Consider the following 12,732-nt stretch of genomic DNA (forward strand, 5'->3'; position numbering starts at 1 on the left):
CGGCTGTTGGTGCTCATATAACAAACCCATATCTCCAGTGTTAATCTTCCATCACTCGGCCTCTTTGAATAAAAACACAGCTCCAAATCCATCAGTTTGGAACGGCTACTAATTGCACAAAAAGAGTGATCATCCCTTTGGATGGGTTTAAAGATTTAAAACAAACAGATTACAGCACCACTAAAGTGATAATGCATGTTTCACTGCAATTTAGCCTATAAAAGAACAACAAAACTGGGGCATTCTGCACTTAGAACAATGTGGTATTACACATGTCAGATTCTGCAAAGATCCACACACGGCTGTGACCTAATACACTGCTATGTTATATGAGTGCAGAAAGTCTAATCTGGACCTGTCTAACATGCAAACCTCCATTTAAGTGCTTTTTCTTTTAACCATTTATTGTGTTTTTTTTTCAATTTGCTGCAAAACTGGTATTTATTCAACTTTACAATCTGCTGTATTAATAATCTCCGAAATGTTTATCTGTAGATATTTCCAAATTCTGTGTAAATATATCGCAATTTAAAAAAATCACATCCTTCCATTGTCATTAAATGTCATAAAAGTCTTTGCAATCAGATGAAGGTTATATTGCTGGTTCAAAGTTGGTCCAAATGGTTTTTCACTTTGTGTTTTGTGGACTTGGAGAAGGCATTCGACTGTGGCCCTCGGGGAGCCCTGTGGGGGGTCCTCCGGGAGTATGGGGTACCGGGCCCATTGATACGGGCTGTCAAAGGGCCCGACACTGTATGACCGGTGTCAGAGTCTGGTCCGCATTGCCAGCAGTAAGTTGGGCTCATTTCCAGTGAGGGTTGGATTCCGCCAGGGCTGCCCTTTGTCACCGATTCTGCTCATTACTTTTATGGACAGAATTTCTAGGTGTAGGCAAGGTGTTGAGGGGATCCGTTTTGGTGGCCTTAGGATCTCATCTCTGCTTTTTGCAGATTATGTGGTCCTATTTGCTTCATCAGGACGTGATCTGCAGCTCTCGCTGGAGCAGTTCGCAGCCGAGTGTGAAGCGGCTGGGATGGCGATCACTGCCTCCAAATCCGAGGCCATGGTCTTGAGCCGGAAAAGGGTAGAGTGCCTTCTCCGGGTCAGGGGGGATGTCTTGCCCCAAGTGGAGAAGTTCAAGTATCTCGGGATCTTGTTCACGAATGAGGGAAGAAGGGAGCGGGAGATTGACAGGCGGATTGGTGCAGCGTCTGCTGTCAAGCGGGCGCTGTACCGGTCCATCGTGGTGAAGAGAGAGCTGAGCCAAAAAGCAAAGCTCTCGATTTACTGGTCGATCTACGTTCTCACCCTCATCTATGGTCATGAGCTTTGGGTCATGACCGAAAGAACAAGATTGCGGATACAAGCGGCCAAAATGTTTTTTCTCCGTAGGGTGTATGGGCTCTCCCTTAGAGATAGGGTGAAAGCTCAGACATCCGGGAGGGACTCAGAGTAGAGCCGCTGCTCCTTCACATCGAGAGGAGCCAGTTGAGGTGGCTCGGGCATCTGGTGAGAATGCCTCCCTGGGGAGGTGTTCCGGGCACGTCCCACCGGGAGGAGGCCCTGGGGAAGACCCAGGACACGCTGGAGTGACTATGTCTCTCGGCTGGCCTGGGAACGCCTTGGGATTCCCCCGGAGGAGCTAGAACAAGTGGCTGGGGAGAGGGAAGTCTGGGCCTCCCTTCTGAAGCTGCTACCCCCGCGACCTGACCCTGGATAAGTGGAAGAAGATGGATGAATGGATGGCATACCTTTGGAAAGCCTAAGCTAAATGGATCTTTTAAGCATAGGGTCCATGGATCCGGTCATCTGTTAACTTGGAGGATACCATCAGAGGAATCCTGCAGGACTCTTTATCCATGGGAGTTTGACAGTTAGAGGGGCCGACAGCAGACACATTTGAAACTTTGGAGGCCGACGGCAGCAATGGGGATTGAATCCCACAGGACTGTGGCACCACAAGACATTTAGAGTTTGGGTAAGGACCCATGGGAGCTTGACAGTTAGAGGGGCCGACAGCAGACACATTTGAAACTTTGGAGGCTGACGACAGCAATGGGGATTGAATCCTGAGGACTGTGGCACCACAGGACACAGAGTATGAAACCCATGTGAGCTATGCTAACCGAAAACTGTGTAGCAAGGCTATTACAAAACAGAGGGACAGATACAGTATATCACAGATCAATGTTCAATCATTATGTACATTAGAGATGATGGATTTGACATAGAAGTGAAAATGGGAAGACAGTGGAGTAAAGACAATGATTTCAAACATTACATGATAATGATAAACCCTGACACAAATAATTCAGTAACAAGTAAAGGTGATTTAGAATGAGTAAAAGACACAAAGGAAACGGGTACTGTTGAAATGATGAATGGCAGAGTTAAAATACATATTTCAACTGATGATGTAGGTGACAGCATGCTAGGAAGGCAAATAATTATCTCAAGAATAGTGTTAGGAAATGATCGTCGCGAGATGTGTAGATGGTTCATGAATTTGGGGAATACTGTATTAATAACGGATCAAAAAGACACAAAATGCGATTCATATCCGGTTGCCTTATCGGCCTACTTCCAGTCTTTTCACCCAACCAAAAAATTTGAATGGTGCCACTTCCATATGTGGTGCTAAATTGGATATGCATCTGATTGTTGTCATTGACGTAAGCCATTGAGAACTTTTAAATAATATTTGTCTGTTGTGTAAAACATGTTTTCCCTGTAATTGTTGAGGAGTTTTCACGTTCTGCATCTATTCCTCCCAGTTGGCAGGAGAAGCCCAGGAACTGTTCTCGGTGCGTCATGGACCTGTTCGAGCTGCTCGGATTCTTCCTGCTCCTCACATCAGTGAGTACAATAGGAGACAGTTTTGAACTTTCCACAAAAGATTAGTGTTCTTTTAAAAAGTTTTGTGTGCCATATTTGTAATTGACACACTCACCTGGTCTGATCATTAGATCTCTAACGACGCCTTACTTTTACTGCCTGAAACACTTTTGTTTGAACCAAGAGAATATATGTAACCAAAGGATTTAACGCAGACTAATCTTTTTACTCCTAAGATACTAAGGTGTAGGAATGAAAATAAAATAAAAATTTTCATTTGTTTGTACATTTTAGTTTCAACCAACCAAGCAATGACAGTTTTCTTTCTGAATCGTATCATTCTGACATAGAAAGTACTCCTAGATTATTGCTTCCGTTTCTTTTTATCTGTATATGTATTTTCAAAACCTCAGTTGGTTGTGTCAGATAGCCGCTTGTACTGAGTCAGGTTCTTGTTCTGTTGGAGGTTTCTTCCTGCTAAAAGGAAATGTTCTTTTCCACTATCGCTACATGTATGCTTGGTGAGAGGGATTGCTGTAAAGTCAATGACACACTACGAGGTCATCCAGGAAGAGTGAATGCTGTAAGTCAGTGATGAGATGCAATCTACTGAGTTCTTTGGAAATAAACTTTTTAACCAATTTGAATACTAAACTTGAACTTGACTACATTGTTTGATAACTAGGCTCTACTGGATTAAAATTACTTTTTTGTAAGGTGTTGTTAATTGACCCTGGAGAAATAAACTGAATTCAATTAATTTTGAGTAATTCTTTACAAATAAACACATTATATCCAGGGTACTATATTTTTATAGTTTGGAAAAGGTGTCTTGCCTGTTTGCTTGTTCAAAATTTCTTCTTAAACTAATTGCTGTAAATCTGTGTATCCTGTAGTGCCAACAAAGTCTTTGGTTAACTTAATTACAGCATCCAAGGTCAGCACCTAAAATTTAATTCTCAGTGGTGCATTATGTGTAGTTTTGGGTTGTGGGTATTTTAAGTGGTACTCTATCATTGAAATTAAAGAGCGCTCCTTGCTATCTCATGCTGATGTTGAAGCCAGTCTGTGATTTCTCCTGGCCTTGTCTCAGTCCGTGGTGGAAAGCCTGCACAGTCAGTATCTTTTTCCAAAACCTATACTTGGAATTCTGTTGATTGTTTTAAATGTTAGACTTGTCCAAAACACTCACAAGCAGTGGAAATAAGAATTAATAAGCCTATATTCTGGATAGAAGTTTTCAGTTATGGGATCTTGGATGAATAAAGTTAAAAAGGACAGATCTGTTTCCTCACAGTGATTTGCCAGCAGCATGTTAAACACTGACAAACTGCTTAATAAATTCACTAGTCAGAACTGGAAGGAGATTCCAAGTTCCAATTTTTGAAAAACTCTATCCATTACTTTTCCACTATGGAATCACATTGACACTGATCGAAATTGACGTCAAACTACTAAACTTGTAATAGCGAGTCACTGCCATTTTAGTTTGGGACAAACAAGAGCGGTAAGAAGTGTTTTAGGGGACATGAGCAGCTGATTTGTGATCGGCTGATTTAGGTTATTAACATGTACAGTTTTATGCTCACTTATAGTTGTTTGCCAACTGCAAATAAGCTCAAGATGAAGAACTGTTTTATATGACACTGACACTAATATAGTGACAGTGTGAGCTGCTCACAGCAGTGTTGGTCATGAAGGCACAGTAGGAGATTTAATTGATTCACAGGCTTTTAGAAACTGAAGTTTAATTGGAAAAATTAACTGTAAAGCATTGGTGAGTCAATGTTTTTGCCTACACTGATTGCCAAGCAGAAACCTGGCGAGGTAGGCCCAGATAACTTAGTGCTGAATGCTAGCTACCTCACTGTGCCTAGCCAGAAAAAAGCAACAAAAAAAAACTACCTTTCAATCATCACTTCTTTCCACTCACTTTGAGTTCTCTACATTTCAGTCATCATTTAAGTTGCTCCGCACTGTGCCTCCGTATCGAAGAATATTGAAACAAGCTTCCCACGACATCCTCATCTTCCAAAGTTGCACGCTCTTCAGATGGCTTCATTCTGTTTGTGCCTTGTTTGTCCAAACATCCTGGCAACAGTGACATTATTTGCAATCAGTGCCATTGGTGAACAAAGATTGTCTTATTTTTATCTTCCGTTCTACTTGATATGATGTTTCTCCAGTGAACAGTGATGAACATTGAACAGAGTGGAGAAAATAGTAAAAAAAAAATTAATAATGCTATAAATTTTTTTAGCATTATGAATTGGAATTTATCAAGACAATACATCAAAATTCTCATGATAAATTTTTTATGATAAACAATATCTCTAAACTGCCCACCCTTATATGCTGCCGTAAAATATTACAGCCACCCAAATATTGCACTCAAGCAGACTGTTACAGTTCCAATAACTTGGGGATTATTGCAATATAAAACTGTTCTTCTCAGCAGGAGCCTTTTTGTGGTTTTAATGTTAACAGCTAGTTGGTACAGATACACCTACCTCATGAATTCCAGAGTGACCTGGAGAAGTGAGATTTGTTAGAATGACCTGCCCAATTTGAGCCACTGATTTATTCTTCTTGGACTACCTGACTGGTTCTTTTTTTCTGTACAAATACTATTTTGAACCAAAGGAATAACCTATAAAACAGGAGGGATGGATGGAAAGAAAAAAGCAACCCTCCATGGCAGATATGTTTTGTCTTTTGATTGAAATTGGAAATGCAGAGTAAACACTGCTGTTCTTATTTCTAAAGTCAGGATACGCATGGTTCAGTTGTTTGAAAGATGTGACGCTCCTCAGACACAAGGTTCAAATTTAATCTCTGCAGGTGTCGGGCAGTGATGTAGAAACTGGTTTCTTGCATTTCATGTTCTGTGAGAAAAACAGCTTTTTGTTCCCTGTCCATGTTCCGGTCTTTTGGCAAATTTCACCAACACACAATGGCAGCATTTGAAGAGTTCTGGAAGTGGATGAAAGCAAAGCTCAGTAATAAGAAGCAGCAGATAGCCTGACACATGAGGGGAGTAATTCTCTCAGTAGAAAATAAATATGAATTGTGCCACTGGGTAGGATACCGATTGTAATCTGCTAGAGTGCAAACAGTGTTGCACTGTGGTAGGCCATTAAAAGGCCAATTGTCTGTATTGAAACTCTGTGTGTGGGTGGACTTAACGAGCCCCGAAAATAGGTGTTGATTATAATAAGCAAGGTCTCCCTTTTTGAGTATATACAGGGAAGTATGCGCTTCCAAAACAGAACCCATATTCACTTCCTCTCTAGATGGTAGAACCAGTGCTCTCAATGCTTCTGACGGACATTGTATTGGAGCCCTTTTTGACTAATATGCAACGTCCACAAAGGACATACCAAAACTACCCATACAATGTTTTAAAAAACGAATTGGAACTGATGTCATTTTTTTTTCTTCAAAATAGTCATACTTGTACAAATAATTTCCTTGAAAGTTCACATCCCTCCCTATTTGTCAGATGTTTTGATTTTACTGAGAAGCCTTATTTTAGTAACTGTCATTTTGCTAAGTCTCAGAGAAGCAATATTTACGTTAGAGTTCAGGATTATGACTGAGAAAAATGCCTGATGACAAACATGAAAGGAGAAAGGACCCTTTGGGGAGTGTTAGGGGCTGGTGGGGCCGCCGCTTCTGCTCTCACGCCATACCACAGGAACTCAGGCTGATTACTGTTGAGCCTCAAATTACAGCCTTCTGAAAGAGAAGGGGACATCTTCTCCAATCTGAGCACCCTGATCCCCTGATCCCCAGCCCAACTTCAAATATGAGACAATTAAGGCAGATCACTTCACTTAATGCAACATGTTTTGCCTTTCTTTTTCTTTTTTTTTTTTCTTAAATAGCCGCTGTGGTTGTAACATGCTGTAATCCAAACCACAAAATAAACAAGAGTAAGGTTCTTTACCCCCCCAACTCCCTCCAGCCTTTTCTTGAAAACGATGGAAAGGTTCCATTTTCACTGTTTTGAGAGTGGGAGGCACAATAGGTCTCAAATGTTGAACATGTCTTATTCAAAGGCAGAATTGTCTTTGAATAAGACAATAATTCTGCCCGTCTTATTCAAAGATTCCTCTTCTTCTCTAGGTCCTCTGAAAGCAGACGGCTTTGCTGAGAAGAGGCCATTGCTGGGAGTCTGCAAGAGCACAGGGTCTTCAGGGTGAGTTGATAAATCATCATAGAGCTGGCAGCATTTCTTTACTAATCTCAGTGTTCTTAAGACTTTGTATATTAAAGGTCACTTTAAAAACTAAAAATCTGTGATTAATGAGTTTTATCTAATATAAACCTACAAAATGATAAAAACATTGGAATGCCACAGTTACTTCCAAAAATCTCTCCCTATTAACTCTAGGGTTTTGCATATGTTGTTTGCATCTAGAGTTTTTGGGATGCACTTGATTTTTCGCAAACATTTTTATTTTGCCCTCATCGTTGCTTCATATATGATGACAGTGAAGTCTGTAGTAAGTGGATTACTACTTACTACAGTAGTAGTAAGTAGTTATATCCCAACCTTATAACCAGGGATATAAGGTTGTAAGGTTGAGTTTATGGTAAATGATAAAATGGCTTCTAATTGTATAGCCCACAATGTTAAAGCCATTCATAGACACATTCACATGCTGATGGTGATGAGCCCTGAGACAAAATGGTAATTTTAAACAAAATGCCCAACTTCTTCTGGGTTGGACCATGGTTCAAAGAGACTTTTATTCCCAGATGACGATGACTGAGCTCTGGACATCTGTCCAGTCAGCAGTCTTCCCCATGATTGTGTAAGTCTACGAACCCAGATTGAGAGACCTTTAAACGCCTCAAAAAACCTTTGTAGGTGTTTTGAGTAAAGTAGCTGATTAGGGTATGATACAATGAGGTTTCAGTAATTATATTTTTTACGGTATTTAAATTCTCTGAGACATTGAAATTTGGGTTTTCATCCTCTGTAAACTATAATCATCAAAATGACAACAAAACAAAGGTGTGGAATACATCACTCCATGTGGTCGTTCTGTATAATATCAGTTTCACTTTCTGAGATGACTGGAAAGAAATATAACATTTTTTGAGATGAACTAGAATTTCATTTTTTGTGGTGTTTTAAGATGCAACAAATGAAAGCTGTAATAGCATTGGTGAGAGCTTTTAGATTGAACACTTCACATGCAAACAAGTAAAAATGAGGGAGCGATGTGGGTGAATGTGATTCATTGACTTTTTTTGTGGCACTATGGTTGGAATTTGAATGGTACCTGGAAACCTGGCTGATGTCAGTTCTCAGTTCATAGCTCTTTTACAACTGTGAGTGTAATGTCTTGGTTTTGTGAAATAAGTGAATTTTACTAAATGTCATTGCTTCCTAAACTCACTTTTTATATATAATCAGTCAATACCTTCCCCTAACCTCTTCTTTGACTTACTCCTCCAGAGCAACACTAAATTGAGCTTAATATATCCTCTCCAGGAAATGAAATAAGGAAGTCTGTCCTCAGCCGAGTCTTGATGGAGACCACCTTTTTGATGTTTTCCAGAACCTGCTTCTCCTGTCTCTCTGACACTGTCGCCATTGCTTCTGCTTTTCCTATGTCCTCACTGACATTGAGACATGTTGCACTTTGACGGTTTGGCGAATCAACCAGGCGTTGCTTGCCACTAATGCTGAAAACATGCAGTATGTTGAAAAGCAGAAACCCTGACCTCTGGCTGGATGACATCGCTTGGTTCTTCCTCCTGGAGAAGTGCTTGGTAAATAACACTCTGGTAAGACGCAAGAAGGAAAAAGGCTTCCGGGTGCGGCTTAGTACTTTCCGTACGGCCTGTTCATAAACTTACTACAGTCCTCACACAATTTTTTTTTCTATATAATCATTTCGAAATAACAGCTTTTGTTAACCACCAAAAAGGACGCCATCCTGACACTTAAATGGAAAACAGATTGGAGTCTTGGCCGCTGTTGCTGTGCTGGTTTCGAAGTTGGTTCAGTCAGCTCTAGGCTTAGATTACAAGATTTGCAAATTAAAGGAAAACGAGAGAGAGGGGAAAAAAGCATGTGCTGAAGGCCTGTACTTGTGGATTTGCAGCCAGGCACACTCAACATAATTTTATCAATGGAAAGGATTGTGCATAAGTCCAAACAATGTATAGTTGCAGTGATTTTGCATGATACTAAAGCTATGTATGGATCCTTTTGCATCAGTGCCAACAGTACCTTTGGATTTAGTAAACAATGCAGGTGCAGTGTTTATTGGCTATGACTGCTCATGCTTCTGGACAAGATGCAGTGTACCAGGCCAGGTATTGTTTCTCAAGTCAATCTTAAATTTGTAAATTGATGCACCTATATTTGCTCTGTTTTGGTTTTTTAGAACACACTCTTATCAGGTGAAAAGTCGGCTACGAAGAAACAAGCTTTGTTTTCTGGTGTTTGGGAATTTCAGATTCCATCTCCCTACTTTGCAGCATCTCAAACTGTGTAGAGGACATGGCCCTCTGTTCACTCAACAAAATCCTCTTTAACAATCTGGATTCTCCGGATTGCTTTTTCAACTGCGGAAGCTACACATAGATTTTCCTGGACCAGTGATTGGACCAGTCAACTCTAAGAAGTCTTAAAGTTTTTTTCTCTGCTCTGTACCATTACAGTGTATTCTATGCATCATAGTTTTTAATTGTTTTTTTTATTTTTAGGGAAACTCCTGACGACTGGGAAGTTGTGCAGCCACTGTTGACTGTTGTCTTCCCTATGACTCAAAGTAAATTCATTCTTCCTTCAAGATTTTTTGACACTGGGAAAAAGTCTCCACAGCCCATATTTACCCATTTGTAACTAAACTTGGTTTGTGTTAATGAGTAACTTTTTTCTTTCTATTAACCGTTTTTCTTCCGTTAAATAGAAGAAAAACACTCATTTGCTCTCATTCAATTGTTTGTGTTCTAGCAAACAAGCTTATCTAGCAATCTGAATTCAGTGGCTTATGTCAAGTAAAAGATTTATGTGCTGTTATAGCTCAATTCCTTTTTTTATCCTGTAAAAGAAGGCTTGGGGATTGTCTAGAGGTTTTGCAGTGAAAGGCTGGGTCCACATGCATCAGACAAACTCGCTAATTGCTACACACTGCCCTTCTGCACTGTGCTCTGTACTGTATCTGTATTGCAAAGAGACTTTTATTTTAGGGTTGTATGATATACTGAAGGGCAAAGTTTCATATCTTGGTTGAGAAGCAACTCCAAACATAGATTGTATCAGAAGGTTTCACTGTTTTTTAGAAGTTCTAAAAACGTTTTGGCTGATTTTCAGTGATGACTCTTGTATTATAAATAGTTTTCTCATGTCTTCGTAGCAGTATTTTTCATTATTTTAAATGACTAGCCAATATTGACAGATGTTTCCTCTTTCCTGAGGTAGTAGGTCTTTTTGGTGGATATAGAGGTATGGGGTTGAATAGAATTTTTTTCAGCTCTGTTTCATTTTTTTGTCTGCTGCTACACATGGCATCTCGGGGTCCCTTCCTTTGCTCTCAGCTACAGCTTTTTACAGCTTTTCCCTGTCAGCAGATCCTGCTACTCATGCTAGTTAGCACAGCCATCACAGTTTTAACAAATATGAATATGTTTGAACATATTCTGTGTAAAAGTTACATACTGCAGCTTTTATGACTTTCAGTGTTTTGTATGAATTGTAAGAATTGATATAAAATCTCAGTATGTTACAATATAAACCAGCTTTTTCTGCTATGTTTGCATTTGCACACACAAACTTAACACCATTCTCACTAATAAAGACAACCATGTATTTGTGTGATTGTGGCACCTCACACAAAGGGCTGAATAAAAAGGGTGTAAAATTTGACTATAAGTTCGTTTTTTAAGTTATTTATTTTTTAAGTATTGTTTGGATCTAGTGGCCTTTACTGTATTTCCTGCTAATCACAGTAGATTGAGAGTAAAGAGGGCAATGGGAGAGGAGGAAGACATGCAGCAAAGGTGAAGAGGCTGGGATTTTACTTCCTGAACATTTATATTGAAATCTAACTGGAACATTATCGTAAAAACTCTGGATCATAATTTCATTGTTGCAAGCATCAAATTCCACTTAACCTCCTTAAACACTTTTGATGGCAAAAAGCCTGCTGTGGCATTAAGCCTTGTCATTCAGTTCATTTTCATGACAGGTTTAGCTGTGTATACTGGATGTATAATTCTTCTAAAATGTATTAAGTGAAAATCATCATGCATTTGAACGAAATGAGCCACCAGATTAAGGAGATTTAGAGAAGTGCTGTTTTGTATCCACCATGAGGACGTGGTGTTTCTGACTGACATGTTGTGACCCCTCACACAAGTCTTGGTTTGTATCTATCATCAACTTAGACACAGTATCCTCACTATTTAGACTATATTCTATTCATATTGGGATTATGTTTAGATGTTTAAAGTAGTATTGATGATCATTTTAGTAGTTTGGATGACTGATATTCAGAAAGAATGTCAACCCTGTCACTTAATGGATCCAGAGGAGTTAGTCTTCAGAAATTGGCTTCAATTTGTGAACATAACTTTGTTTTCCACTGAAAACACCAGAATCGGATCATTCTAGGCCTCTTTTAAACCATCAGTGTTTCAATGCCCCGAACATTCAAAAACACACACACTTGTTCAGTGCACAGGCAGAGTTGCAGGGCTCCAGTTTCACTCTAGAGTGGTTTATTTTGACTTGCATGTCTGTTTTATGTCTGTCGAAAATGTGTTCTGCCTCACCAGTTTTCCCCCTTCAAATAGGAAGTCAGATTAAACTCAGTAGTGCTGGAAGTGGTGTGTATAAACACACCCGACAAACTGAATGATTTGTAATGACTTTTCAAATCGTTACCCCAAACCTCATGCCCTAAACCAAGCCCCCTCTGGTCAAATTAGTTAATATTTTATTGTATTAATGTTTTAGTTTTAAAGTTTTCTTAGCCATGCAAAAGACATTTTCAGCTATGGCTTGACCACGTATCTTTTCGTTTCTAGGGACTTAATTTCTCTCTAAGAACTTTAACTATCTGAAAATCATTTTACCCATTACAATGCATAGAGGCTGAATATTATTTTTCCTTACTCTCATACATCACTAAATCAATTTTAATTTGTGGTTTGATGGTTATCTGATATCATTTTCAGTCCCTCTTCACAAGCAAGAAAAGAAAATAGCATTTATCTATTTATCAGTTTAAACATAAATTCACATGAATACACAGCACAGGGATACAAAAATACTGCAATATCTAGCTTGATTCATTTTTGATTGATTTATATTTACAAAGTTTGTTCACTTTTCAAACCTATTTAGGAGTTTGTTAGCAAGCATTTCTATAAATATACTTTAAATATTGAAAGTTTACTAATTTAAAACAACTACTGTATATACCATGCAGTGTATTTTTGTTACTGTTTCAATACTTTGTCAAAATATCGAAAGCATTTTGAATACCTTGATTTGAGCTGATTTTTTTTTTTTTTGCTTCAACCAAAAAATTACACATGAGCAGTTATGTGTCAAAAGCTGCATTTCCATTAACCAATAAATTTAGCAAATTGAAATTCCGAAAATAAATAAACTTGATTGAAACACATCAATTTCAAAAAATACGTTTTTCAGTAAAATGTTTTTGCCTGAGGATAAAGTGTTTTTTCAGCCATATCGAAACACTTTTCATATCACACGAGTCACATGATCAACAGCCGGATGTTACTACTGGCAAAAAGGACGACAAAGACAACAGGAAGTAATAGGAGGAAGATGGATTGTCGATATTTACTTTTTCATGTTTGAACAGTTATTGTGATGTATAACTGTGTTTTGTTTTTTAAAGC

At 39.0% G+C, this 12,732-nt stretch overlaps 1 protein-coding gene across 5 annotated transcripts in view; it reads left to right on the forward strand.

The window, feature by feature from the left end:
• Positions 1 to 12,732, forward strand: part of bcas3 (BCAS3 microtubule associated cell migration factor) — a 328,257-nt gene that overhangs the window by 11,013 nt on the left and 304,512 nt on the right. For all 5 annotated transcript variants that reach the window (XM_028044826.1, XM_028044830.1, XM_028044829.1 and 2 more), the window contains exons 6-7: positions 2,775 to 2,856; positions 6,964 to 7,036. In XM_028044826.1, the coding sequence (XP_027900627.1) occupies positions 2,775 to 2,856; positions 6,964 to 7,036 (155 nt within the window). The remainder of the gene's footprint in view (positions 1 to 2,774; positions 2,857 to 6,963; positions 7,037 to 12,732) is intronic.

The sequence above is a fragment of the Xiphophorus couchianus genome, chromosome 18 (genome assembly GCF_001444195.1).
Source record: "Xiphophorus couchianus chromosome 18, X_couchianus-1.0, whole genome shotgun sequence".
Classification (NCBI taxonomy): domain Eukaryota; kingdom Metazoa; phylum Chordata; class Actinopteri; order Cyprinodontiformes; family Poeciliidae; genus Xiphophorus; species Xiphophorus couchianus.